Below are 27,028 nucleotides of genomic sequence, written 5' to 3'. Positions count from 1 at the left end.
CGCGTCAGTGAATACACTGCAAAGGAAGCCATGATCTAGGAATTCTGCATTCTTCTTTTTAAGTCTGACAATTTCTTACATACAACAGAACTCTGTGACAGCTTATGCAAATGTTCAAAAAACTTAGTAATTCTGGGAAACAAATAAACAGAAACATTCTAGTCACTGCTAAAACCTCCCAAATTGCTTATATTAGTAACAATCATGTATTACTAATATTATGTGACTTACTAGGATTATTATTATTTTTTACTTTTTTGCATCATCAGCAAATAATTAGAAATTAATATTTAAAGAAAAATATTAGATATCACAAATTCAGAATAACAATTTATAATCATAAAATTTTTGAGTGGCTGTTCTTATTTCAGAATTTCATATTATTGTGCAATAATTAGTAAGAGTAATACACTCTTCAGTTACTTATTTACTACTTTTCTCCCCATACCAATATGTAGATAATCCTTTTCATTTCCAAACGTATCTACTGGGCAAAGTCATAGTCTCTGAAAACAATCATATAGGGACATGCAAAAGAAAATACTGTAACCAAATATTTCTTACAGGAAACCTCTTAAGGTATGTTTTTTTTAACTCATAAGCACAATGTGCCTACTTCTAAACAGGTAACAACTCATTTACACACAAGAACAGGGATTTTTAGTGTTGTGGGCAAATACACAGAACAATATTCATTGGATATATTGTAATAGTTTCATCAGCTGGGTGGTTAAGAGTTACATATAGTAGAGAACCCTAGGGAATGACTGAAACCTGAAGCAACACACTTGTAATCTCAATTTCTAACTAGGCTTTACCTTACCCAATTTCTTAGAACAAACTACCACCAACAGTCACTGCTACTTCTATGAAGACATGCTTAATTTGGCATATTTCATCCTTCTGAGAATTGGAAAATATGTTCTAAGCTTACATGGTTCATCTTTACCAACCTCGACAGATTCTAGAGGATGGTAATGTTCACAGGAAGCAGGTAGGGTATGACAAATGTATATTTGCACAATACTGTGTTTATTATTTATATGGTGTCTGCTGAAACAAGATGCTGCTGGTGGATTCATTTTGTTCACAAATAAGGATAAATTTCGACCCAAATGCTAGAACCTCATCTAAATTAATATGCAGAGCCACTAATAACTCTGACTTCTTCCAGCACATTGAGAATCCTTTTTTTTTTTTTTTAATTCTCCTCTACTACTGTTCTGTTTTTTTTCCAATGTTTAGTATTTTTTTTTACACTTCATATTATTAATAAATCAAGTTTTTTTCTGTTTCTTCAATGCGTAGTAAGTGGCTTAGTTATTCTTTACCTGGGACATCACATTCATTAATGCACCCAGGTTCTGGCTGACATCAAACCCCAGCTGTTACTTAGCAGCATATCAGTTACTACATCTTGATTGCCTTCAAGTGGTTATTTAATAACTCTTGAAGTGTGGAGTCATCTTCATGCTTAATGCAAAACTCTATGTGCAGCATGGCACTGAAGTATACTTGCCCCTTAATCTGTTAGATATTTATTTCCCACTGAATAGGAAGGAGTTTCTACTTTTCCAAAGACCAATTTAGTATGTTTACACGGGCCTTACATCTTACGAAACAAACCCCCAGGTTTACCTTATCACACAGGATTTCCACAGACATTTTCTTCAAGAAGGTTTTTCCATAATTTGCGAGCATGGAGAAAAGAAATATGGAGAAATAGGCTGCCCCATAAAACAGAGTGGTCGTTTAGAGAACAAAAGAAGTCACTTAACGTTCAGTTCTCTTTCCTCTTGCCATTTTCTGACTGTTGCATTTTGATTGAGACCTGCAGCTAATGAGTGCGCTAATCAACATCTCCTATTTAGTGTACAGGCAAGAGAAGTTACAGCAAGATGGCCAGATTTTCAAAGACAATGTTACTAGTGTTCTATTACTACTAACATCTAATATCTATTACTGTTATTTTGTATTTATATATTGTGCAGTGATTATAACAAAGCCAGGCTCTGCTAGTGAGGAAGCAGTCACTGTCTCCTGAGACAGAAGAACAAGTACCAGAGCCCGTATCCTTTTTTAGATATTATTTCAGATCCTTCAAAGAAAATATGCAGCACTGTTTCACTTTAGCTGGCTCTTAAGTGACGTTTTAAGATCCTGTTAAATAAAAGTATTCTCTAATTGTTACTGCTAAATGAAAGATGCCAAATAAACAATATATAAATTAATTTTCTAATTACTTTGAAGGGGGAATTCTGTATTTTGTTGCTAATCTTTGAAATATGATTAGCCACAGAAAGGAAACAAATTCTGATTTTGTAAACTTGTAATTGCTTGGTATCTTTTGGAGTTTAGATTTTGTATTTTAGATAATCACAGAGCATACCAGAGTTTCTAGAATTTGACACTGTATTAAAAAGACAATTATCCAAGAAAATACTTGATCTGAAACTTCAAAAAATCTACTTTTACAAAATTTATTATGTCTATGATTTACATTATAAAATCCTAGCAGGCCTGTTCAGTTCAGAAGTGAACTTTCATAACGCTAATTCTTTCCAGCCTACATTTCCTGATTTATACAATATCTAGATCCATAAATGAGAATTTTTCTTGTGATTTTTTTTTTTTTCCTTAAAATAGTCCTTGTTTCTGCATTAACACTAGACTGCAACAACAGTAGAGCAGTTTTTCTGAACAGGACATCTCTTGCCACAGTAGCAGCTATGATTTCCACAAAACTCAGCTGACTTACAGTGCTGGAATAGCAGAAAAAGTCCACAGGCTGTCCTATTTACAGGGCAGATTTTAAATTTGGAGTTAAAATTCAGAATTAAAAAATGAGATAAGAAGCAAGCTTAGGAGGCTGAACAGAGGCATTTGAGCAAGTATTTGAGAAGAGTTGTGTAGCTATGCTGACCTATGAAGCATTGGTCTGTGGACCTGAAAGGAAATAGGACTTAAGGGAAAAGGGCAAAGAAATAGGTCAGAGTGAAGGTCTGTTGGCCTACACAGCCATATGCCCTGTGCAAAAGCTGAAAAGTGGAAAAGAACATTGCTACATTCAAAAGGACTGAAAATAGGGTGAAAATTTTTGGCATGGGAACACTGATACCTCTGTGACAAGGCATCAGAGCTGAAACTGGCTGCTACAGTTTTGAAAATTTATCCATAGCAGGCAGTAGTTCCACAGGGATGTACTTGAAATATGAGTTTCATGCTGAGGATTTGTTTTTATTTCAGTACCTCGAATAACTCTATCACATTCCCAGTTCATCCCTCTCCTTCCTTTCTCCACTCAGGATTAGCCTTGTTTCACCTGGTGTCGTCTTCCCCTCAGACTTCTGTGTTCTGAGCAGTCATGAGACAGGCTGGTGGCATCAGAAAATTGGAATTCGACCATTTAATTGTTTTATATAGATTACTGGAATGAAGAATAGCGATTATTTTAGCTTAGATATAAATTGTGGCCCGGGACTATATAGGAAACTGTGTGAGTGTTAAAAGTTACAGGGATACGTCTATGTTTAGCCACACAAAAGTGAAACACCAAAAACCATCAGTTTAAAATGCTTACTCAGTTAAGATTGGCAAATTGTTTACTCAGTGCTATTAAATATCAAGTCACTTGCTAAGGAGTGTGAGGAAAACACTTGGAGACTAAATTTAAGATCCTGTTTAACATGTACGCAGAAATCTTAAAGCAGGTTTCTGAATGGGTCACTCAACCTTATATACATTATAAAATTGAAAGATAATAGCACCTCATCTGGAAACAGAAACAAAGGAATAATAAATCAGGGTCAAAATGTTTACTACGTTATTATTTTATATCTCATTAGATTCAATTTAGTTTCTATAAATTTACAAAAATGCTAAAATTACTAGCCATGCACTTCAGTGAATCAGCAGCTTTGCAAATGTTTTATTTTCTATTCCCAGTGACAGTCAATTCAACACTTCAAAGTATAGGAAGGTAAATGATGCAGGGAATGATAAATGATGTTTCCAAATGGCTGTAAGATGATAGCATCAAGATAAAAGGAGGGCAAAGCACTACTTACAGAAGTTAAGGGATAACACAGAAAGAGAGAAGAAAGCTGTCAGGAACTTTTGGGCAACAAACATCATCAAAACATTTCTATATGGAGGAAATACGATTCTATTCATGAGAGAACCATTAAATTTTTTTTCTATGTTCCTAAACACAACTATCTGCTTCTGATTTATGCGCCTAATTTATTCAATTCTACCTGTTCATAAAAACTAAGTAGAACAAAACATCACAGCAGGAGAAGGACAACAGATTTGAGTCCCGCTGCGTTTGTTCAAGAAAGCAAGGAAAGCTTTCCTGCTAGGAAACCAAACACCTTTTCGAGCTATTAAAAAGGAATAGCTTTTGTTCATCCATGAATACAAAAACTGCTTTTCAAATGTTTTTCAATAATAAAGGTCATTTTGGAAGCCAAAGTGAGAAAGTCAGAAAATTGCTAAATTTGAGTTATGAGTTCATTATTATTATTTTCATTTTCACAGTCATGTAGGATGATGCTCTAGAAAGATGCAGAAAAATGATATAGATGACATAAGATATTCACATTCATTTATTTGTCTGGATAGTGGCTCTCCTTTAGACTCACTGGGTATTCTTAGACACAATTTCTCATGAAAGCTACATGATCGTATTAAATCAGCACCTTTATCACCTGAAATTATGTGAACTTTTTATCATTATCATAATTAGTAGTTTTAATATTTTTAATTTGTGGCATTATCTATTTCAATTATAGGGAATAATGCAAAGCTCCTTTCAGGTCAAATATCGTGCTTCAACCGACATCCAACTTAAACTCCTCATACTTCATTACATCTGCACTCCAAATCTGCATTTTCAACAATTTGTTATTTAACTGTCAAAGACAGACTAGAACCCGTGGTCTTCAAAATTAATAGCTAATTACCACAGAACATTGACTAAACACTGAAAAGACTGTATCCAAATGTTTCATATAAAAGACATAACATTTCATCAGGATGACCAAGTATTTATAATGGATACAAAATAGTAAAGGTAAACTTCGAATGCCACATTTTTCTTTCAGATCACTAGAAGATTAAAGTGAATATGTTTAGAGAGACATGACTGTTTGAAATGTTTATAGAGAAAACATTTGCAATATAATACATAGAATCCAACAAAAATACAGTTCAAGTTCATACACCATATGGCAAAAAATGTACACTAGTGACTAAGTCATTCATACAGGCAAATGTATATCAGTCCTGTGTTGCTTCCCTTCACCTTGCAGATAGGTAGATAGAGATTCTTTGGCTTGGTGTTTGTGTTGTGTTTGCCATATTCTGGCTTGCTGGAAGAAAACTTGGATATTAAGCAATATTTTTGTGTGGCACCAAATGGGAGAAAATTTTGGCTTCTGATAACTGACAGTTAACATTTTTGTTGCTTCATGTATAACCGTGGCAAACTCCTGACCAGTTTAAGACTGAACAGCAAGCTTCTATATCTGGAAATCTCAATGCACTGAACTGAACTTTAAGTTTGAATGGTGTCATAATAAACTCAGATAGGAATATGAGAAAAATACAGCTATGAAGCATTTGCTCAGGTTTAGTTGGTTGAAGAGCAGAGAGAAGAGAATTTAGATTTTGAGCTAAAACACTGGTTTTCATTAGCACACTGCCATTGTGATTCTCTGCAAGGGAATCCAAGAGAAAATACAGATTCAAATAAGGTAGGATCGAGGGACAGGAAGAAAACTCCTAGAGTAGAAAGGTTTTCATAATCACATATAAAGTAGCCTCATAAAGATCAAAGAGCAAAGTAAACCTGTCAGTAAGAAATATCAATCAGCATTTCCTGCCTTAAAGTCTACTATCTTCACATAACAAGCAGGCCATGTTTAAAAAAAGGTTCATTCTTACCTGAAATTATCGAAAAACCTCAGAGACTACTTTTATCTGTCCCCCTTCATTCATTCCTTTCCATCCCTCTCCTCTTTCTCTACATGAAGGTATATATTATGGCACACACATACAAGGTATGTGGCTATAGATTTGCACTGATTTGCTTGATGGTTACACACTTGAATAATTTGTATTAGAATATTACTTAATAGTTCAGAAATGTAGACATTACAATCTAAAATACAGTATCACATGACACTAGCAAGCAGCCTGATATAAATTTCTTCAACAGCATATTTTAATCTCACCCTGTTTCTTCTTTCTGCAAACTGTTAGAAGTATTTGGCATAAACAAGTAGGTTAACATGAATAAGTCAAGGTTAGCCAGTCTTTTAGCACTTCTACTTGTCCAGGAAGCTGTAAACAAAAGAATATTAAATCCACCTATTTCCAGAGGAAAAAAATAACAGCACCACCTTTTCTTACCATAACGCCACATTTGCTAGGCTCCAGAGCACACAAGAACAAACTATGGACATAGGCCAGTGTGATAGACTACCATACTACCTACAGATTTAAAACAGGATTTTCTGAGATCCATGAGCAAGAAAATCTCAAATATACATGGCAGTATAAAGCTACAAATTTCCATAATCAGATTTCTTGCTTTTTAAATTAAAAAGTACATTGAATACACTAATGAACCATTCTAAAGTTTTGAGGTCCATGGGTGCCCTAACCATTGCACAGAAGCTATTCACTGATAATCACTTGATCTATAGTTTTCATTAAAAATTCAACTTTTATCATCATTCAAAGGCTATTAATAATAATGCATTTAAATTTCTATGACATTCCATATTAAAAGTGCTTTATCTAGAATGAGAATTAATTGAATACGTAGGTGTTGCTATTCCCCAATATATTCAATTAATTTTTTCATTTCAGTGCTTCAAATCACAACCCACAAAATAGCATCTAGGTTTTCTGTTTTCTAGAAGCTTTGATTATATTTGTGAAATATACAAGAATGAGGGAACAAGCATCAAGCAATTCTTAGATTTTGCCACAATTATTGTGCTTTCATGATGTGCAGAAGTGACTGCTAATATACCATATCGATGCAGAAGTTGTTTAAAAAGCATATTATATAAAAACTGCTTGCAACCTATTAGAGAAGTCAAATGTCGGATGTATTCAAAGAGGTGCTGATAGATACAGTGGGGAGCAGTGAAAGGGTAACAGCTATAACATGGGTTCTGCTGTCTCTATAATAGAAATAAAAATGGTCTAGAGATGTTTCACATACAGTAATGGGGGGAGTTCACTTTTTTCTCATTATTCAAATTGTTGATAAAATAACTTCCCTGCTGTTTTCAAGTTGTAGGCCGCTATATGCCTACTGTGTTCAAATAGCTCATGTGTTTGAAGAGCTGCTCTTAGCAGGCCACAATGCATTGCTTTGATGTCCAGGGCCCCAATATGGTGAACTATTTCACTGATCACTACTGTACCAAACTCACGACACCATGGAAACATGAAAGACTGGTGATTACTTTGAATAGCTAAGATCTGAGTAAAATATTTTACCTTTTGAGCCTGAGGGAGCTGGAAAACAACAAAACAGAACAAGCAATCATTATACATTAAATAAATTTGAACAGCTACTTCAGCTGTTGTATTCATAAAATCACAAATGTAATAAAATATAAAAGAAAGAATCCAAGGAAACTTTACACTGAGGGCTTATACTAACTTAATCATTATTTGACAGCTTCTCTGCTAGGTATCACAAAAGTACCAGCAGCTTGTTAAATACCATGCTACTAAGAAACAAATTATTTTTTCATCAGATATGGTATCACACTTGAATTGTGAAGTAGTTCCATCTTGCTGTACACAAATATAATTCAACATAAAGATAGTTTCAATTTAAAACCAGTCATTCTTTATTTGTAAAGATCTAAATCTATAGTTATTAAGAATAAAGTGGCCATTAGGAGAAGTTTATTGCATTAAAGTAGGCTGAATTCTCAGGAAAGAAAAACAAAATGATAGTGTCTGTTTATGCAAACATTCTATCATATATGCATACAATACAACAATGTATGCATAGAAGAACATGTCTATAGTGTAATGAGTATGATTAGACACACGTATGCACAAACACAAGATGGTTATGCATATATGCCTATTCACACGACACATGTTCTTAAGCAAGATTACCCCATAACTGCAAAGTATTTACAAAAACAACTCACATAAGAAAGTATAGAGAGCAGGCATTAGACTCATTACATCCAAACACCTTATTTATCAGAGTTGAAAATAAGTTCTGTTTCCTTTCCACTTAAGGGAAAAAAAACCTCACTGCAGATAATGGAGAGGAACTTAGAAAAATAAACTATTATCATCACAATATGTTTATATTTTTTCAAAATTCTCCTTTTACTTTCAGTCTCAGAGAATTTCATTACACACAGCAATTTAGCCTTGTGCTAAATCCACCTCAAAAATTCCCATTTTCCCACACAAATTGTTTCTTTATAGGCATCAGCTGAACACGGAACAGGCAGGTGAGTTAATATCAAATGCCAAAAGACCTTCAGTATCTCTGATCTTCCAACAGACATTTCTCTCTCCCTCTTTTTTTTTTTTTTTTTTAAATACCATCTTCTCATACAACACATTAAAATCATGAGCATTCTTTCATCAGAGTCTACGTAAAGACAGCTGCAATAAAGAACAATATCCAAATTTCCACCTTCAGAATAAATTTCAAAGAACTCCACAGTTTGCTTAAGCTAGCACACGTAACAAACTCAGGGTTGTCAATCAGCTAATTTGTACATCATATTCTACAAAACAGTGCTTAAAATACAGTAAATGTATCTGAGGCAACATATGCATATTAGGTTCTGGAATATCACTGCAGAAATTATCACTTCCAGATAACATTCAAAGTAAATTAGAAAACTTCAAGTCCATATACAGTGCAGATATGTTTAAGGTAGTAATGGGAAATCAGTAACTTCATCAAAAATAGGAACCACAAATGTATGCACACAGACAATGCTCTGGTATGACTTCGTAAGTTGAACCCTCATGCAAATACTAGTATGCTCAATATAATTTTTATCGATCATTTTCAGAACTTGAATTTACTCCTGTTTGAGCACATCTCTTCAGTAACATATGCTTTGGGCAGGTTTTGCCATTTTATGGAGTTACAGTCAGATGAAATGCAAGTGAGGATTTCCTTTTGATAATTATTACACAAACTAGATGCTACATACTTTCATTTAAGAAATTAGTCCCCTTGCCTTTACCCAGATTATTCTCAAGAGAACATTAATAAGAGTTGGCAAAACAGAGCTCCATGCTATTTGTTGCTGAATGGAGTATGCCAGTCCCATTTATAGCCTTTTATAAAAATCAAGAATATTTCTTTGCTCTGAAAGATTAGTCGTCAAGCCTTGATTAAGAATAATAGGGACAGCAGATTAGATTTACATTCCACTAGGCTTTTTTTCTGGATAAGAATCCTCATCTCTTTTCATCTAAGCTTCAGAATCCAGGTTCACAATCTTTTCCTCCAAAAATCTGTCTTTGCTAGACCTAGATAAACCTTAATTCTGTTTTCTATTCAAAACTTGTGTGTTACAGGATCTATATGCCAGCAATTCACATTCATAATTGCTACAAATTCCTTTGAAATAAACCATGGAGGTTTGTCTGACATTATCCCTTCTGGGAGGCCATAGGAAACAAATAATTTTCTTAACAATAACAGTAATAGCTCTCTGGTTTGTCCCTTTATTGCATAGTCTAAAAATTGCCTGTCTGTGTAAAACCCAGTGGGTACCTCTGCTTCCTGGGGTTTGCCTTATACCCCGCCAAGAGGCACTTTTGCAGTAAATTACGTGATCTCTTCCTGACCCTTAAAAAACTCAGAAGCAGAATTTTTTATTCTACTTGCACCTACGGTAAACTATGTTATTTTGGGAGCTCTATCAGGCACAACTATGCCAAAGTGCCCACAGTTTCTATGTGTTTTTCTGTTAGTGTCTCTTCCTTTTTCTGATGATCAACAATAAAAGAAGACACGTGATCGGACATATATATATATTTGACTTGCTCCTAGTTAACCAATTCTCTTAAAACAACTGTGGCTGAGGTGCAAGGAAGAGGTATGGCCATTCACTGTCTTCTGGTGTTTGGGGGATGGGGAAGTTTACCTTCCTCCTACTACAGGTGTGGCTGGGTCAGGAGCATCAGACAGAAGTACCAGGGAAAACCTGAGAGGATTTTTAAACAGAGAAACACAGACTTCGTTAATGATGCCAATGGAACTCTGTAAATCTTGCTGCAACCAAAAAAAAAACCTGATAAAGAGCAAGCTTAGTGTGCAGGACCTTGCAAGAACACAGTGAAGAAACGGGAGGGGAATTTGCCTTCAGATCCTTTCATTTCAATTTCAATCTATCTTTCCCAGAAGCCTCCCCCCCCTTTTTTTTGTTTTTGTTTTTGTTTTAACCAAAGAATTTTTCATATTCTCTTTTATACTACAAAAATATACCGCTCAGAGACCTCAAACCCTCAATATTCCAGGAAGAGTAAGAATTCCACCTCTAAGTTCATATCATCTTAGGGTTCTGTCACAAGGTAACAGAACAAGTAATTGTTCAAGGTTTTTCAATACTGCTACTGCACACAGTGTCACAGTTCCCATGTTTGCAAATAGTCCAGTATTGTTTTGAGTCCTTCATGGAAATGCATTTGGTATTATAGAAAAAAAAAGAAAAATCGCAGGCACTACTAAAGTGATAAAAGAAATCAAGACAGGCTAAGGAGGTCAACTATTTATTGGATCAGATGACTGTGAGGTCAGTGTAAGTAGAAGAAACAGAAAAGTTAGATTTGAAATACTGCCTTCAGATGCAGAAGGCATATGTTAGCGGACCAGTAGTTCTAATGAGTATTCATGCCATGCCTCAAGAACTCCCTCGACTTAACAAAAGTTCAGAAAGTTAGGGAGCAAAGAATTGTAGCAGCTTCGTTCAGCATCACACTTGTAAAACACTTGAAAGAACTACTATTTTATGAAGGGATTTGTGTATGTGTTAAGAAAAATGAGCAGCAGGAATCCATATCTATAAAGCTGAGAATCTGTGGAAGACTGGTTTTAACTTCCCAGATCTTGTAACATATATATGGAAAGGAAAATAATCTCTCAGTTATTAACAAACTGCTAATGTTTCTGTCCAGTAGCATGCCAGCTTGAGGAAGAAGTTCTGAAGACATTTGTGATGAAGCAGTGGCAACAACTACTAGATGCACTGGAGCAAAGTCAGCTGTGTTTCTTCTAAGAAGTTTCTTTGTGTCCCACATAACATAGCATGACTTTGAGTTTAATATTTTACTTAAAAATTCTAAAAGAAAATTCTTTTTATTAAAATACTAAATAAAGAACAGTTAAGTGTACCTGCATGACATGTGTCTGTGTATCTATGTGTTTTTATCAAGTTATCTCAAAACGTGACAAAGTACTTTTTTATTTATAATCAAATCATCAAGAATTGACTAGGATCTCTGCTAACACTTCCTCACAGTTATGGAAAATAAAACTCTTTGGTTTATTATGCTTTCAGTCAAAACAAAAACACCTAAACCAAAGACAAGACAGTACAGGAGAATCAGATTAAGAAAGAAAGCAAGGGATTGAGTAAGCAAAGTATTGAATACAGTACGACATTGACATCAGGAATAGCAATCAGAGCTGACCCTTTGTCTCAGGCTACTGTTTCCCGTAATACATTATAAATAGACTAAATAATTTTACAGAGAGATTTCTGTAAAACTTCTAAACATAATAAAAAGAACATATTCCCAAATAAATTTATTTGCAGGCTATTAGGGACAGTGATGACATTTGCAATTGCAAAACAGATTGGTTTTTATATTCATTCCAAAAGTTCATTAATATTTTAATAACATCTAAGAACAGTCAAATAGATTTTCTCTTGATTCAACTGCTAAATGTATTTTCAACTCAGGTGTACTCATGTAAAAAATGAAATGAATTACATATTTGTAGTGTAAACATTCACTGACTTTACCACTGAAGGTTTTTGAAGGTAATCCATTAAATGACATTGATCACAAAAGCTAATTAATACCCAAAATAGATATTACTGCTTTTACTTTATGGAAGGCTTCTCTATAGAGTGAAATCATTTAACATGCTTGAGATTTCAGCCAGGTACACTGCACCAGACTCATGCTCACTCATGTCTTCTATTGCAGAATGGCTTCTATTAGTCCAACATGCCTTCAGTGAATCAGTTTATTTTTAGCTAGCTACTTATGTGGCCATAACCTGAGCCAGACTAATGCTTACATGTGTTTCCAAGTAAAAAGCACGTTTAGAATTCATACCCCATTATGATCTTCACTATGCGTCCTTCATCAACATGGGCAGCAAAGCAGAAAGTGAAAATGTTATCAAATGCATTAAACAGCAAGCTGTCAGTCATTCTGAAAAATGAGTTCAAAGACTCAGTGGGTAATCTGTCCAGATCCACCACTTCACCAAAGGTTTCTACTTTCATTGCTTTGATTCTAAATTCTATCTGGTCTATGCCTTTTCTATTTAAAGAATAAAAAAATAAAAATAAGTTTGGTCGAACCAGAGAAGGAGACAACTTGTCTGTGATATTTATATATTTCCAGATTGCTATAAGGTCAATAAAGGATTTAGAATTAAGAATGTTTTACTTCAATTAGTATAAATGCTGATTGATTGAGAATTTCCTCAATATTCCCCTCTTAATATCCAATCTAAAATAGTATGAGATCAATTCATGTTTACTTAATAAAAGTTTTCTGTCAATTCAGTTGCATACATTTGATTTGTTCATTTTCTTTTTCGTTTATGTGATTGCTCCTCATTTTTTTTTGACAGTGTCCACAGCAAATACAGTGAACTCTTTCAGACCATTCAAAAGATAGCTAAGTTTATGGTGCTTTGACAGCAGTATTCTGACTCATTCTATACATTTCACATACTGACCCTGAATTTAACATTTAATGTGTCCATCAGAACTTTAACTTTTTAGAAATACCTTTCCAGGAAAGTGAAATATTGTGGGAAGCATGTAGATATGTAGTTAATACCATAGAAAAAAGAACTCCGGTGAGGCTCATCAGAGAAGGTCAAGACAAAAACAGATGATAGCGCATATATGTGCCAGATACTTTATAATATGGGCCATGTTTTATGGCATCACATTGTAGGGTGAATAACAGTTTAACATTTGCAAAATAGATGCAATGCATGTCCCGCATTGCTAGGTAGGCTTCCACAGATCTTACTCAAAATGGCAAAAATCTGGGGGGAGCACAGAGAGAAAGACCATTCAAACTCTTCCAGATTTTAGCAGAAAATGTTTTTCTACTTTAAATATGATTCAATGATTCTACTTGCCATCAGATGCAGCATTTAAATCTTGAAATTTGGGCAATTTTTCTTTTACAATCTATGCATTTAGTCTCTCCTGTGATGCCTGTAAGAACTAGTGCCATCACAGGTAATTATGTGCATACAGGAAGACATAAAATTCAGCCTCCTACTGAGATGCTCCTGATGTTAAGCCTTCAGTATAAGTAGTAAGAGTGACAATAACCTGCAGCTTACTGGGCCAACATCTGTAAGGCAAGTGCATTTGATATTTCAAGGGATTCAATAACAAATCTTTCTCTGTTCACATAATTGTTTTACTATGCCATCACATATTTTGCAGTAACTACAGCAGTTCAGTCAAGGATAGACTGCACTGCATACAAAGTATTCCAGACAGAGGAAATGTAAATGTTGCTATGGAGAAGAGAGTCATAAAATATACATGAAAACTATCATCCTAGCTCTTTCTTTACAAATAATTCTATAAAGACAGAAAGAAAAGATGCTAGCTCTTGTGAATATGCAAAAGAGAAAACAGTATATCTTTCAGACTAGAGATCAGATTAGAATTTAATATCAGATTGTAATTAATAAATAGTAGAACACATGAAAAAATTACACATACATCCCAAACATTTGTAAAAAATGGTGCTACCCTTCAAAGACTTAAAGTACTTTCTGAAATACAATCTTAAAATGTAAATATTTCTAATATTTTCTAAGCCACTGTCTAGCAATCCTACTGCTAAAAAGAGAATCATTAACAAAAAACATATCTAAATATACTCAAATGCTATAATGTTTAAGTTGCACCTGCTTATAATTGCTCTCTCCATTTTGTATGGAAGTTAAATTAAAAAACCTTCCATATTTGGAGGAATATGCCTACTTTTTCATTTTAATAGTGATTGATTAAACACTGGAGGTTGTAGAATCTCCATTTTTGGAGATACTCAAAACTCAACTGGACAGAGTTCAGGGCAACCTGAACCCGATCAAGCACCAAGCGATCTCTATGGAGTTCTTCCAGACCCAACTCTTTCATGATTCTATACCCATGATTCTTTTAATTGCATAAAATAAGTGCATTCTTTTCCCAATAAATACAAAATGTTTACAGAAAAGACTGTATTAAAACTACCCAGAGTGATTTGTTTCAATTCATAGTTAGAAACTATAATCATTAAAAAAAAAAGGGCTGATTTTACAAATAAGCCATGCAGCTTAAGATTGATGAAACAGAACAAATTCACGAAATAAGATTAATTCCAAACACCACTACAAAAATCAAAAAATTACAAAAAATTGAAAAAAAAATCTATTCATGCATGTGTTTAAACAGAGTGAGACCTGTTTTACTGTATTTCACTAGCAAGTAATAGATGTTCATACTAGATATTCATGTGAATAATAACTGTAGTAAAATCAGAACTGAAAACGTCGTACTTGTATTTCAAAGAAAAGGTAAAAGAAAAGTCATTGTATTGTAAAGATTTTTTCTGAATTACCAAGGGGAGAGATAGAAGGGAGAGAGAAGGAAGAAAAGAACCAACATCAGAAGTTGAGTTCATATGTACATATTCATTCAACTCCTCTCACATACACTTCTATCTTTGACAGTCCTTCAAAAAATGACAAAAATAACCTAAATCACAAATCCTCTTAGAAGATAGACACATATCCTCTTTCTTTCACCATAAAGTCCATTCTGACTCCGATGCAAAATGAAATAAAGATCTTATCCAATACTTATCACGTCAATGAGAATCTCTCAGTAAGTTCAATACACTTTTGATCTTGCTCTGTATTAGGTCTTATTTGCTCCACATATCAATGCAAGACCAACATCTGAAGAATAACCACTTCCTAGAGAAGGATCAAAGTGTATTTAACTTAATGAATGTGTAAAGCAAGCCAGAATTTCTTCTAAAACTTACATTTACTAATTGTGCCTGTGATTTTAGTATATTACTGTGATTGCATTGGAATTGAACTTCTAAGACAGGTATATTTCTGTAGTATGTTTTGTAATCACTCAGCATATCTTAAAAGAGAACGGTTGTAGGAAGAACACATGAATTATGCCAAAGGGCTCTTTTTACCAACTTTTTTTCATACAATTTTACTATCACTAATGGTATTTTACTATATACCATGATGAAAGTTTGTTAGGATCTAGTTTGAAAGTTTGCATTATGCACGATTCGTATCAGGTAATCCATACAGCCTTGTGGCATATACATTTAATAAGAATTTATTACATGCAAAGAGCATCATGTCAAGATCAGTACAGTTTGGAGTGGGAATGCAAAACATGCAATGGAGAGAGATTCTAAACTACAAGCAGTTTCCTGCAGAAGTCAACATTTTCGTTTTTGTATTTTGTTATGTAATTATTATGTTACTACAAGTATGAAGGTAAAACTCATCTATTAAAAGATTTATGCATCATTATGTGCCAAAGAGTCTGAATTGATACTGAAAAATTGTATTTTGCAAAAACTTGCTCAGAAATCCATAGACTGAGCCCACTCACAATACTTAAGATTTAATGCTATTTTGCTCTCCATTATCATTATCTTAGCTTCTCTTTGTTCCATTTGTTGTTATAAAAGTATTTGGCAATCTCCTAGCTGATTCTAGAAATCTGAAGCAAAGACAGGAATCAGTACATGCCTAAGTGCCAGAACTAATTCTCACTTAGAAATAAAATACTGAGCATTTTTTATACAAGGAAAAATCTGCCATGTTAGTTACCTAGAAGATATATTAATGATACAAATGATAAGCTGCCCTTTACTCTCACTTAAAAATCATAGCTATGCTGGACACCACACATTACGATAAAGTATTACGTTTTTTATTCTTTTTTCCTCAGTTATCACTTTTAAAAATACAAAACTACTTTTACAAACTTTTATTTAGCTACCGCAAAATACCTTGAAGATTATGTCAGTAAGCCAATGGTCCAGAACAGCTCTGAATGAGGAAGTATGCTGGAGGGCATAATGAAGTACATACTATATGCTCAAAAGATTACTTGAGCTGATAAGTGATAGGGTATACATTTCAAATGTAAGAAAGCACTAAAGTGTTATCACTGTTTCATTTCATGAGAAAAAAATCCACAGATACAGATCAAGAGCTCTAGAAAGCAGTAGGAAGTGCATGAGCTGCACAGCTAATAAATTAAAAGCCTCAAACAGCTTTATGAAGGGAATCATCTTCTCTCTCTTTTAACAACTTGCAAACACAAACTGCTTTACCTTCAGAAACATCTGCACTACTTCAGAGGAAGCATACACAAATGACAAGAAACAAATTGTGTGTAAAAATAATGCATAAATGCTGACTTAGAAACCCAAGAATGAAGCACATGTACATGAGAACATGTGCTTTTTTTGCTTTGTAGGTAGAGGTGGTATACTCAGTGCAGGTGTCCAGTTTTGCTATAAACATTTAAGAAGCAAATGTTCAACGTCTATTTAGAAAACAGCAATTGCTAAAACTCACTGACAGCAAGGTGGCCATTGTGTGCCTCCAAATCAGAAACATGTTTTTCAGGTCTTCATGTATGAGCACAAAGCATTACTTTAAAAATATATCATGAAATAAAGAATTAAAAATATAATAACCTTTAATCAGATTACATAGTTTAACACTATGAAATCTCTTAGTTAGATAAACTCCTAATCTGTCAACGATATTTAAAAAGAATATATTTTAGCATCCTGTGGAAAGATTGGTATCATAGATCTGTCTGGTGCTGACATAAACAGATAAGGCGTTCTAATCAATGCTGCTCCCTATTCATTAGCTCTGTTCTGAGGAACAGTTACTGCTTCCATATCCTTTTAATCACAATGCGGGTAATGTATCTCACCGTTCTAGTTTTACACTGAGATTTTATAGCTACACTTTATTGAGAAAGCCATGGAGCATTTTATGGACTTTTCACACTGCAAGTTGAATTCATCGGGCTATATAAAGATTCACTCACTTTGTAGAAAGAGTTACATTTCTCATTCTATTTTATTTTGCATGAAGCTTTCTGTTTGTACTCTTCACGACTTGAAATTTCAGTCCTTTCTAAGGGCCACCTTGACCTGATGGACAAAAGGTAAGACTGTTATGCTGGAAGAAGAATAAAAATTGAGAGCATTTCTAGGTGATCTGAGTTAATTTCAGATATGCAGTTTGTCATTATTTAATACAATGCTTATGAAATCTAGGCCAAGGAATGCTTTCAGCCTGTGGCAAATTTGCTCACTGTCTTTTGCTGTTTTCCCGTTATTATATCATCTAGAAGGTTAAAAAAAAAAAAACACCCCACTTTGTTCCTTCACTTGAATGGAGAGTTAGATACAGAGTCAAAATTCTTTCAGCTACAACAGTTAGAACTGTTTGCAAATGCTAAGGTCATATTTAGGCATGTCAGAACCTAAAATGTGGCAAATGACCAACTTGTATTTAGCTACACTGCAAAAACCATACAATCAGCTTGTGAAAAATGGGCTGTATGCCCGTATTCTTAAACTAAACTGTAGCAAAAAGAAGATAAAGGAATAGAGAGAAGAAAAACTAAGTTTCTCTTTTCTATAAAAGGACAACTTTATCTTCACTGAAAATCTTGAATTTTAAGGATTTGATCCGACAAAGAAAATGTTAGAATTATTCCATCAGCCTACAGAAGTACAAACCAAACCTTCAAGTGAGTTTTAAAATATCGAATCTGTGCTCTGTTTAAATCAGTGTAACTTAAGGTGCATAAATGTAGAGTACACAGAGTAAATTTAATAGGAATTATCAAAAAATGCAGCCCATGTGGAATGCAAATTTACAGCTGACTTAAGCACTTTTTTGTTCGGGTGTCTTTTCCACTAAGTAAGGCAGCTCCTTGACATTGGAGTATCATTTCCAGTATAAATCCCAAAATATTATTTTCTGCTAATAAATAAACTCCATTGAAAAGTTATTTAAAAATTACTGATATTATGTAAAAAAAGCCCTTAAATATGGAATGGCTGTTGGAGATCTTTTATGTCAAATCTTACTACAGAATCATAGAGATCAGAATACTTAGAATACTTAGGGATTTTAATACTTTACTAAGAACTACACAATGTAAATTTTAGAGTGATTACATATTCCTCCTGAAAAATCTGACATCAGTGCAGATGAAGTGGTTCTGCATCCCAAAGAAAATGCGTACATGCTCTAAGCTTTCTCCTGATAAGTTACTGATCAGACATTTATCTACTGGATAGATCACCTTTGAATTAATTGTTAATGGAAATGCTTGCTGGAAAATATCTGATCTGACAAAATCTTTCTCCAATGATGTGGGGAAAGGTCAAACACCTTGCTGTCAAGCAGCAAGGACATCATTAGGAAACATCCTATTCCTTGTAGAATAAAGTGCATTTCTAAATAGTTTCTTCAGAAATTACTAAGTTCAAAGTAAACCTTAATCATGAGATGACTATGGCAAACATAACTTTCACATGGATGCCATATTATATGTATGAATGAGTTGTATGAAATCTCGTGATTGTACAAAAATATCAGAGCTATAAATAACAACTTCAATATCTGCAGAATAATAGACAAATGAAAAGACTTCTTCCTTTTATTCTTCTTCTTTTCATTTATGCTCTGAATTTTGCCACTGAGCAAAACTTAAATGGCAGCAATTATTCAATGAGTCTTTTCTTATTATTTCAGGTTTTACTCTTTCTTCCAGTTAGTCAAAGAATGGCATATGTAAGATCAAAGTACATTATGCTAAATTCATTGCTTTCCTACTTTATCACTTACCTTAGATAATCTATTACATGAAAACTGAAGGCATATACCCAGAGAAAAAAATAAGGTAATGTATCTGACCAAATAGACACAATTTCCCTGTAATTAGTTACACTTCACTCAGAATAAAGGTCTTAAGATCAAAGATGGGCAAACAGTTTTGGCTCCAAATGTCTTTAGGTAGTTAAATTCATTAAGAATAGAAACATCCTCCTAAATGTCATATTCAACACAACATACGGAGACCTAGGAAAAAAAAACTCCCTCTAGTTACTGACTTGTCACCTTCTGATTTTCATTTCTGTCATAATAAAACAGAAAATTATCTGTGAAACACTGGAAATAAAAAGCATTTTCCATCCCCTCACCTAGAGGCAATGTATTGTCATTGGTAGACCACAGCTGGAAACGGTCCCAAACTGCTTTATCTCTAGTATGCAGGTGTCTGCAAATGAGACCAATACCCCTTTTGGCATGAATATGCCTGTTAATCACGTTCAGTAGCTGAGCAATTCTCTGTCAATAAGCTATAGTAACTGGTGAGAGAACATCCAGCAGGTGAACCCTACAGATACGTGTAATTCTATGGATTCTTTTTAACATACATCTAAATCAGTTTTCTTCTAAGAAGAAACAGTAATTTGGGGCAAAGTAACTGAAGGGAGGACAAGGTACATTATATTTACAGCAAAAGTGACAAAAAAATCCTTTAACTACTAATGGCAATGTAATGTTTACATCTTACAGCTCTCAAAACAGAAAACCACGTTCAAGTTTAAATGTTAATGTTTCTTTATTTCCAAAATTTCATTACAGAATGTGCTTTGAGGATGTAACTTCTTTGAAAAATTTTAAGAGCTGTAAATAGCACACTGTCCACGCAATTCCAATTTGAACATGCATTTGTGCATACTTTCATATACTACCCTTAGCACTTAAGATCTCATAGACAGACCACTGCTTATAGTGTTGACCTGCACTGTCTTTACACCACCATCTCTGCTCCTTCTAAACAATTAATGACTCTTACCTAATACTTTGCATGTACGTAAATTATAGTAAGGAGGTATCCTCATTTAACCTTATCATTATACATCATCTACCCTTGTAGGATGTTAGTGGCAATCATATCAGCAATGGTCAGTGGCAAAATTGGCATCAGTGATGTGAAGGGGGAAATTCTCATTAAAATGTCCAGCACAAATTAAAGATGATCTTAGAAAGCAGCAGAAGATACTGTGGATGGCCACATCATCCAGTACGAAAGAAAACAGAAGGATTATTTAGAGCTGCATTGTAGGAGATATGATATCGTTACTGTGACATTGCTGTATTTCCTGGAAAAAGAAATCATGGACAAATTTTACAAATTTTGTAATATATATATATTAGTTTAAAAGCTAAAACTTCTAAATGAAGGGGTAGAAAAACATTAGACAGTTGCCTTAGCCCTTAAACATCTATAATGGTAAAATTTCCATGTTCTCATTTGAAGCAATTTAAAATAAAAGAGTAAATAGCTCCAAAATATTCCCTTAGCTATCAAATTCCGAAAATATTTTAAAAAAACCTGTTTAAATAAACTCTTCTGCAGGAACTGCAAAATCCCATTTTGAAATTGGATATTTAATGTCTATAATGCGCTAATGCTGAAAGATGAACAAAGGCCAAAGTCAGTTATCCTATCATATAAAATACTTGAAAAGAGAGCCAACATACAGCTAAAAGCCAAGATGTAGTGGTACTTTGATCTCTTTTCTATGTTTTAATACAATGCTTGTCTTATTTGGAGCAGAGCTTCTTAATACTTAGTTTTGTTGTGACTTTACAGCTGCTTGCCGATGTCGCAGAAAAATCAAAAGTTAAAGCCTCCAAAGTGTAAAGAACTGTAAAATGCACATAAAGAAATCAGCTGCGTAGCTCAAAGTTTGAAAAAGTAGGATTTGTATTCTTCATTTCTCATGCAAATATACACTAAGAAAAATAATTATTGTAGTAATCCGTTTCAATGGAATAAAGTACTGTAATATTTATAGTCTGAGCCAGAGTTATAATGACTGTGGGGCGAGAAGTGAAGTGTCTCAGCATGTTCCACATGTTTTTAACACTGTTCCTAAAGGCTCTGGAGGCTATTAAATTTAATGAACCCATCTGCTATGAAATAGAGGTCCAAACGTAATCAGTTTTCTCAGTGCCATATAATACAGATGGCATTCCATGTTCCACATCCCCAGCAGGAAATTTTATGTTCCTCTTTAGTGCAGGACTTTTGTTTCTGCTTGTGTTTTTGATGTTTCAAACATCTTTTTGATGTACAGCATACAGTATTTTATAGTATAAATACTGTATACATGTATACACATGAAAAGTGTTAATTCATTAAAATAAATATTGCCATTTATTTACAACATTTTTTCCTAGTGGTTTTGAAAACCAGCAATTAATTCTCTGTAGTAATACTCTGTGCTTAATGCAATCACTGATAATTGCCCTAATAGCATAACTTCCAGCATTAGCAGTTGTGCAAAGCAAACACATAATTTATCAAAGTAGTTTACTTCAAAAAATGCAAAGTATACACATACGTACCAGTTTGTGCATGGCATATCCTAATTTGTATGCACTGAATGTAAGTGTATGTACTCTTAAAGTATCCATATTCTCTCAGGTCAATATGAATTTCATTTTCCTGCGCATGTCCTCATTTCATTTTAGGGAGGGGAGTGATTCCCAACTCGTGTGTTTTACTGGGACACACTGTGCCATGTTTGTTGCATTGCTGATGTGTGAGCAAGGGCTCTAAACTCAAATTAAAGCAGCACAGCCTCTGTGTACTGATTTGCACCCTGCTGCCTAACATAAGTAAATCGGATGTGCATTTGCTAACAAAAAGAAACAACATCCATTGTTCTTTGGAGCTGCATCTTAAAAGATAATGAATATGCATTAATTCCATCCAGTTGAGAGGTTTATTCATTTACTTTCTTGAGTGCTCATTAGGTTTTGACAGTTGACTCAGATCTTACTGAATATGAAGCAGTTAATGTTGTTAATGATAATTCATTTATTCTAGGTTCAGCAGTAAAACAAACAGATTAGAGCTGTTCAGTAAAAAAAAAAAAAGAGAGAGAGAATGCTTAATTACTGTGACTGGAAATTTTGGAGCAGAGAAATTATAAAGTCATGATTTGCAGACTTTTTTATTGTATTGCCAGTGAAGATTCCCACAGACTCCCCCAAAATCATCAGCCTAAAGGGATGTTGCACCTACATATAAATACATGCATAAGTTTTTTTATTGTGTGTACATTTCTTGTATTGATCACCCTTGTTATTTGTCAAGCACTATCTGTAAGATTCCAGTGCAAATACAGCAGACCATCATTGCTGGAGCAGATGGTCTGAATCCTCAAAATGTAATCATTCTCCTACAGAAATTTTGGAAAAGATGAAATAGTTGGAGTTATTGTATCTTTGCAGGAAAAATAATTTGGGATGAGAGTTGATGAGAAAGCACTCCTTGGGCTACCTTCTAATTTTGCTCTCATATTTCTGTTGTTAAAAGATTACTGCAGGTCCATAATGGGCAAATCAACATTTGAAGAACCTTATTTTAAAAACAAACCTACCTGGTGGAAGGCCTAATATTCAAGCATGGCTTATCATCCCCTAAGTGTATTCATATAAATAAATGTGAAAGCAAGAAAAGGAAATTTTCATGGGAACATCAGAAGCAGTTAGTGTTTATGACTTACCCCACTAAAACCCTATTAATTATGGGAGTTTAAGAGATGCTGGACACAAAGGAAGAGTTAGATCATATAATAAATTCCTACACAGAATCAGGAAAAACAAAACAAAGCAAACAAACAAACATAAAAACTACTACACAACAACATCACAGATTTCTAGTTTTTGAAACTGGCATAAAAAAAATCATTCACTGCCTCTGTGTAAATTTTCTTTTAGCAGCTGCTGATTAACGATATTTCCTGACATTCAGTTCTGCAGTGATTAGCAGTATTTACTTGCCATAAACATACAGGAGAATTCTGAATGCCCTGATGCACTTTAATGCATTCCAATACTACAATCTATAAGTTACTTTTGAAATAGAGGCCCAGGGAACATTTACCATATAAAAATGCTAATTACATCTACTTATTATAATAGCACAATTAACTTGTGCTACCAAAAGCGTTTGAAGATATCTCTGGGAACAGAAGCTAGTGGAAATGGGATAGTATTTTATTTTTGTTACTTCATAAAAGCTCTTCTGTGCATTGAGCAGAAATAAAATTGAGTGCATGAGAGAAAAACTAAACAGCACAATACCTTACCCAAAACTCCTAGATGGAAAAAATGCCAGCATAAAAGCTTTGAGTCTGTAGGAGCATTTTGTATCTGCACATTATACACAGAATCTCATGCACAGCTCTGTTGCTTCTCTGAAACTGGCTCAGAATTCACCACTGATAAAGAGCTGTACTCCAGAATCTCAGTTTCCACAGTTTAAAATATTTAGAAACTGATACGACATATCTTTGAAGTGTTAGCTTCCTATACTCCCTACCAAATTTACACAAAGAACCTGCAAGAGTACACTTAAAACAGTATACATTTTATAAGGATGAAGAGAACTAAATTGAAATTGATGAATCATATATGTAATAACGTAATTACATTATCCATTGTTAGCATTTCATAAATACTTAGTCATGATCTGTCTCAATGCTTTTTGTTTTTTAATGAACTCTTAGCTTCCAAGGCACTAGACAACTCAAAATACTAAATGAAGTAATAATTTGTCCTTTTTATGAAAAGCAATCCTCCGGTTGGAAAGTGAACAGGGCCAATATGGTAATGCATGTCTGAATGTGCTCACAGCTTGAAACTAATAGCCTGAAGGAGATGAACTCAACGGTGCATTAGAACCAGAGAATATCCTAAGGTATACTTATGAGAAACAAATTTCCCCAGAAAGAGTTAGAAAAGGTTCAAGTAAGTCAAGTTACACGCTTCAATAAACAAATTCTCAATTGTAAGCATTTAAACAGCGGGAATTCAGGTGCCAGTCCAGTCTTTCTTTTTCCATTTCCTACAGAAAAATAAAAGTAATGTTTCCCCCATTCCAGATGTTATCAAGAGAATGAATTAAGGGCTTCTGTACTTTGTAGATAATTATCCATCTCCTCCAGATACCAGCTCTACACATCAGATTACTGGAACACCCCAGTGCCCAGGCACTTTTTCATTTTCCTTCAGTATATTCACCTGTCTTGACCTGCTATGGCTGCACATACGCTTAAAAGCAGTGACCGACCAATTCAATACTGTTATTTTCTTGAAATAATCTCACACTTCATAGTTATTACCTACTCTAGAAAGAGTATCATTAGAAACTTTCATTTAGAAATCCAACTCTATTTTTAAGGACTCATTAAGTTATTCTGTTTTCTGAGGCATTAGGTACTTGTAGTCCCTAGTGATGTTAAAGTAGCAGAAAAATTATACTGAGAGGTGTAGTGGAATGCTATCCAGACACCATCACCTAGGGCCCATCAACCAGATGTCCTATCTGCAACTTTTTTAGTGCCTCTACACAAATGTACACCATGTAGCAAGATGATCTCTTCTCCTATTAGATTTCATAATCAAGAAATATCTGCTTGCCCCCTTACTCTTGATAACCTAAATTCACTTTCCCACAGAGCTGCAAAGATGCAACAATGCTTACCCACTTCCAGCGCATATCAAACTGCTGAGTAGAGAGGTGCAAATGGAAAAGAGGCTGAAAACATACCCCAATCAAACCCTATTAATTATGGGAGGTTAATAGATGCTGGCCACAAAGGAATTCTATACTAAAATAACCTAGGAAAGGTGTAGAATATGCAACCGCAGGACTGCATCAGGACACTACATACAGATGGACTTATATCACATATTCCAAAATCTCAAGATCTTAATCTAATTGCATTGGCAGCACTTAAACTACTAACCTATTACTGAAACAGCACTTCAACTACTATGAAGCTGATTGTGGAATTAGCTCAAGATAGTCTTCAAGCACCATTTCTCAAGTAAATTACTGAACAGAGAGCAATGATGAGTAAGTCCAGTTCTGCAGTGACCTAAATTAAAAGGATTTCAGAAATCTGTTAAATCCTTCTGAGAGTCAATGACACCTCTTAAGGTCATAGCACTCCTTTGTCAGAAGACTTACAGTCATTGATAATGTTTCTGTCTGGATTCAAGTATGCTCCAGCATTTTGTCGCTTGTTCTAAAACAGCAGAGTTTGTCAACTCTCGTTTTTGGTGAGGTTGTAGGAGAAGTATGTTATTAAAACACAGTGACGTGTATTACACCCATATGTGTGGTCCCAACAATCTAGCCATGTCTGTTTTGACACAACTGGATGTTGACAAGAACACTTAAGTTTTCTGGCAGCACACTCCCCTTTCTTGCTAACAAGGTCTAAGCAGAAGCCATGGAGGTGCAGGGACACAAACTGCCTGTGAAAATGGAGAGGATCATTTGGGTGGCACTTCTAACTCCAAAACAGAATGGCCAAGGAGTCAGCTTCTGAAAACAGCTGCCAGACATCTTAACAGAGGTAGATTCCTTTCATGGATATTTCCAAAGTTTTGCATATGAACGCTCTAATTTATCCTGTTCTTTGTTTATAAGTTTTATGCTTTGCTTTGTTTTATGGGAATAAGAAGAAGGGAGGAGAAAAGTACTTCACTACTAAGATGATCGCTGCATTCTAGTTCTAAATCTTTTTGTTTTAATAGTTATTATAGTATTAAGGCTCTTAAGTGGAGCTTTCAGACATTCATAAAAATGTGTGTGCATGGAAGTATATGTTTACACTCTAGAATTCGTAAGTATGCACTTGCATTTAAACACCCCTGCTGTATTCAGCTAGAATTTCACACTATATTAAGCTGTTCATTTTCCTTAGACTTTCCATAACAAATGGAAGAATTACCAAAAGTTAGCATAACTTTTCTAAATATATTCCTCCCTGCAGTGATTGAAGAAATACAGACTAACAGAGGAAAAGAGAAAGTAAAGTATAAAATTAATTCTCAAGCAGCATTTTGTACTTGGATAGTAGGAAAAGGGGAGGACTTGGGTGTTGAGAAAGAAATACTTCGTATACAACAACACTTTTAATCTGAGATTCAGAGGCTAAGAACAAGGTTGCACTGAAACAATAAGTACATGAATCTCTTCCTGCTACTCTCCCTAGCAAACTTCCTTGAATATACACGTACATTGATTATTTCAAGCACATAAAAAGCAAGAGGTGAATGAGAATTAGATTTCCCTAGTCATCTTCCCATGTTGTGGGATGCCCTGAATTGACTAATAAGGTAGTTTTCTTCTCACCATTGCGTTCCACTAACAGACTGAGAACAAAGGGGAATCTGGAATAACACATCCTTAAAAATAAGTAAATAAAAAAGAATTGAGATAATTAAACCACTTTAAAATAACATTTCTAAGAAATGCTTTTTTCTTGGAAACTACAGTTTTGGAAACTACATCACTCAGCTGAAGAATAAAAGAGACTTAAGCAAACTTGAAAAGAAAGCAAAACTCATTTTCTTTTTTTAAGATTTTTCTGCTTATTTGAAGCCAAACCTCCTAGAAGTATTAAAAACTCTCCAAATAAACAAACAAAATCCCTTAAACAACAACAACAACAAACCACAAGGGGAAATTGGCAAGATTTTCTATTTTGTCCTATTTTCATGAAGGTTAAAATGTAACAAAAAGAAGAAAAAAGATTGCTATTAGTAATCTGTGATCTTCAATTCACT

At 34.3% G+C, this 27,028-nt stretch overlaps 1 protein-coding gene across 10 annotated transcripts in view; it reads right to left on the bottom strand.

The window, feature by feature from the left end:
• The window catches only part of CACNA2D3 (calcium voltage-gated channel auxiliary subunit alpha2delta 3), a 396,960-nt gene that overhangs the window by 112,848 nt on the left and 257,084 nt on the right, over nt 1-27,028 (bottom strand). For 9 of the 10 annotated variants that reach the window (XR_014886317.1, XR_014886318.1, XR_014886319.1 and 6 more), the window contains one exon: nt 7,519-7,536. The exons of the other annotated variant lie outside the window; for it this stretch is intronic. Coding sequence is in view for 6 of the 9 variants with exons in the window: in XM_085235720.1 (XP_085091846.1) it covers nt 7,519-7,536 (18 nt within the window). In the remaining 3 variants the exon portion in view is untranslated. The remainder of the gene's footprint in view (nt 1-7,518; nt 7,537-27,028) is intronic. 10 annotated transcript variants of the gene reach the window in all.

This window comes from Meleagris gallopavo, chromosome 14 (assembly GCF_905368555.1).
Source record: "Meleagris gallopavo chromosome 14, MGAL_WU_HG_1.1, whole genome shotgun sequence".
Classification (NCBI taxonomy): domain Eukaryota; kingdom Metazoa; phylum Chordata; class Aves; order Galliformes; family Phasianidae; genus Meleagris; species Meleagris gallopavo.
This window is presented reverse-complemented; position numbering and strand designations above follow the sequence as displayed.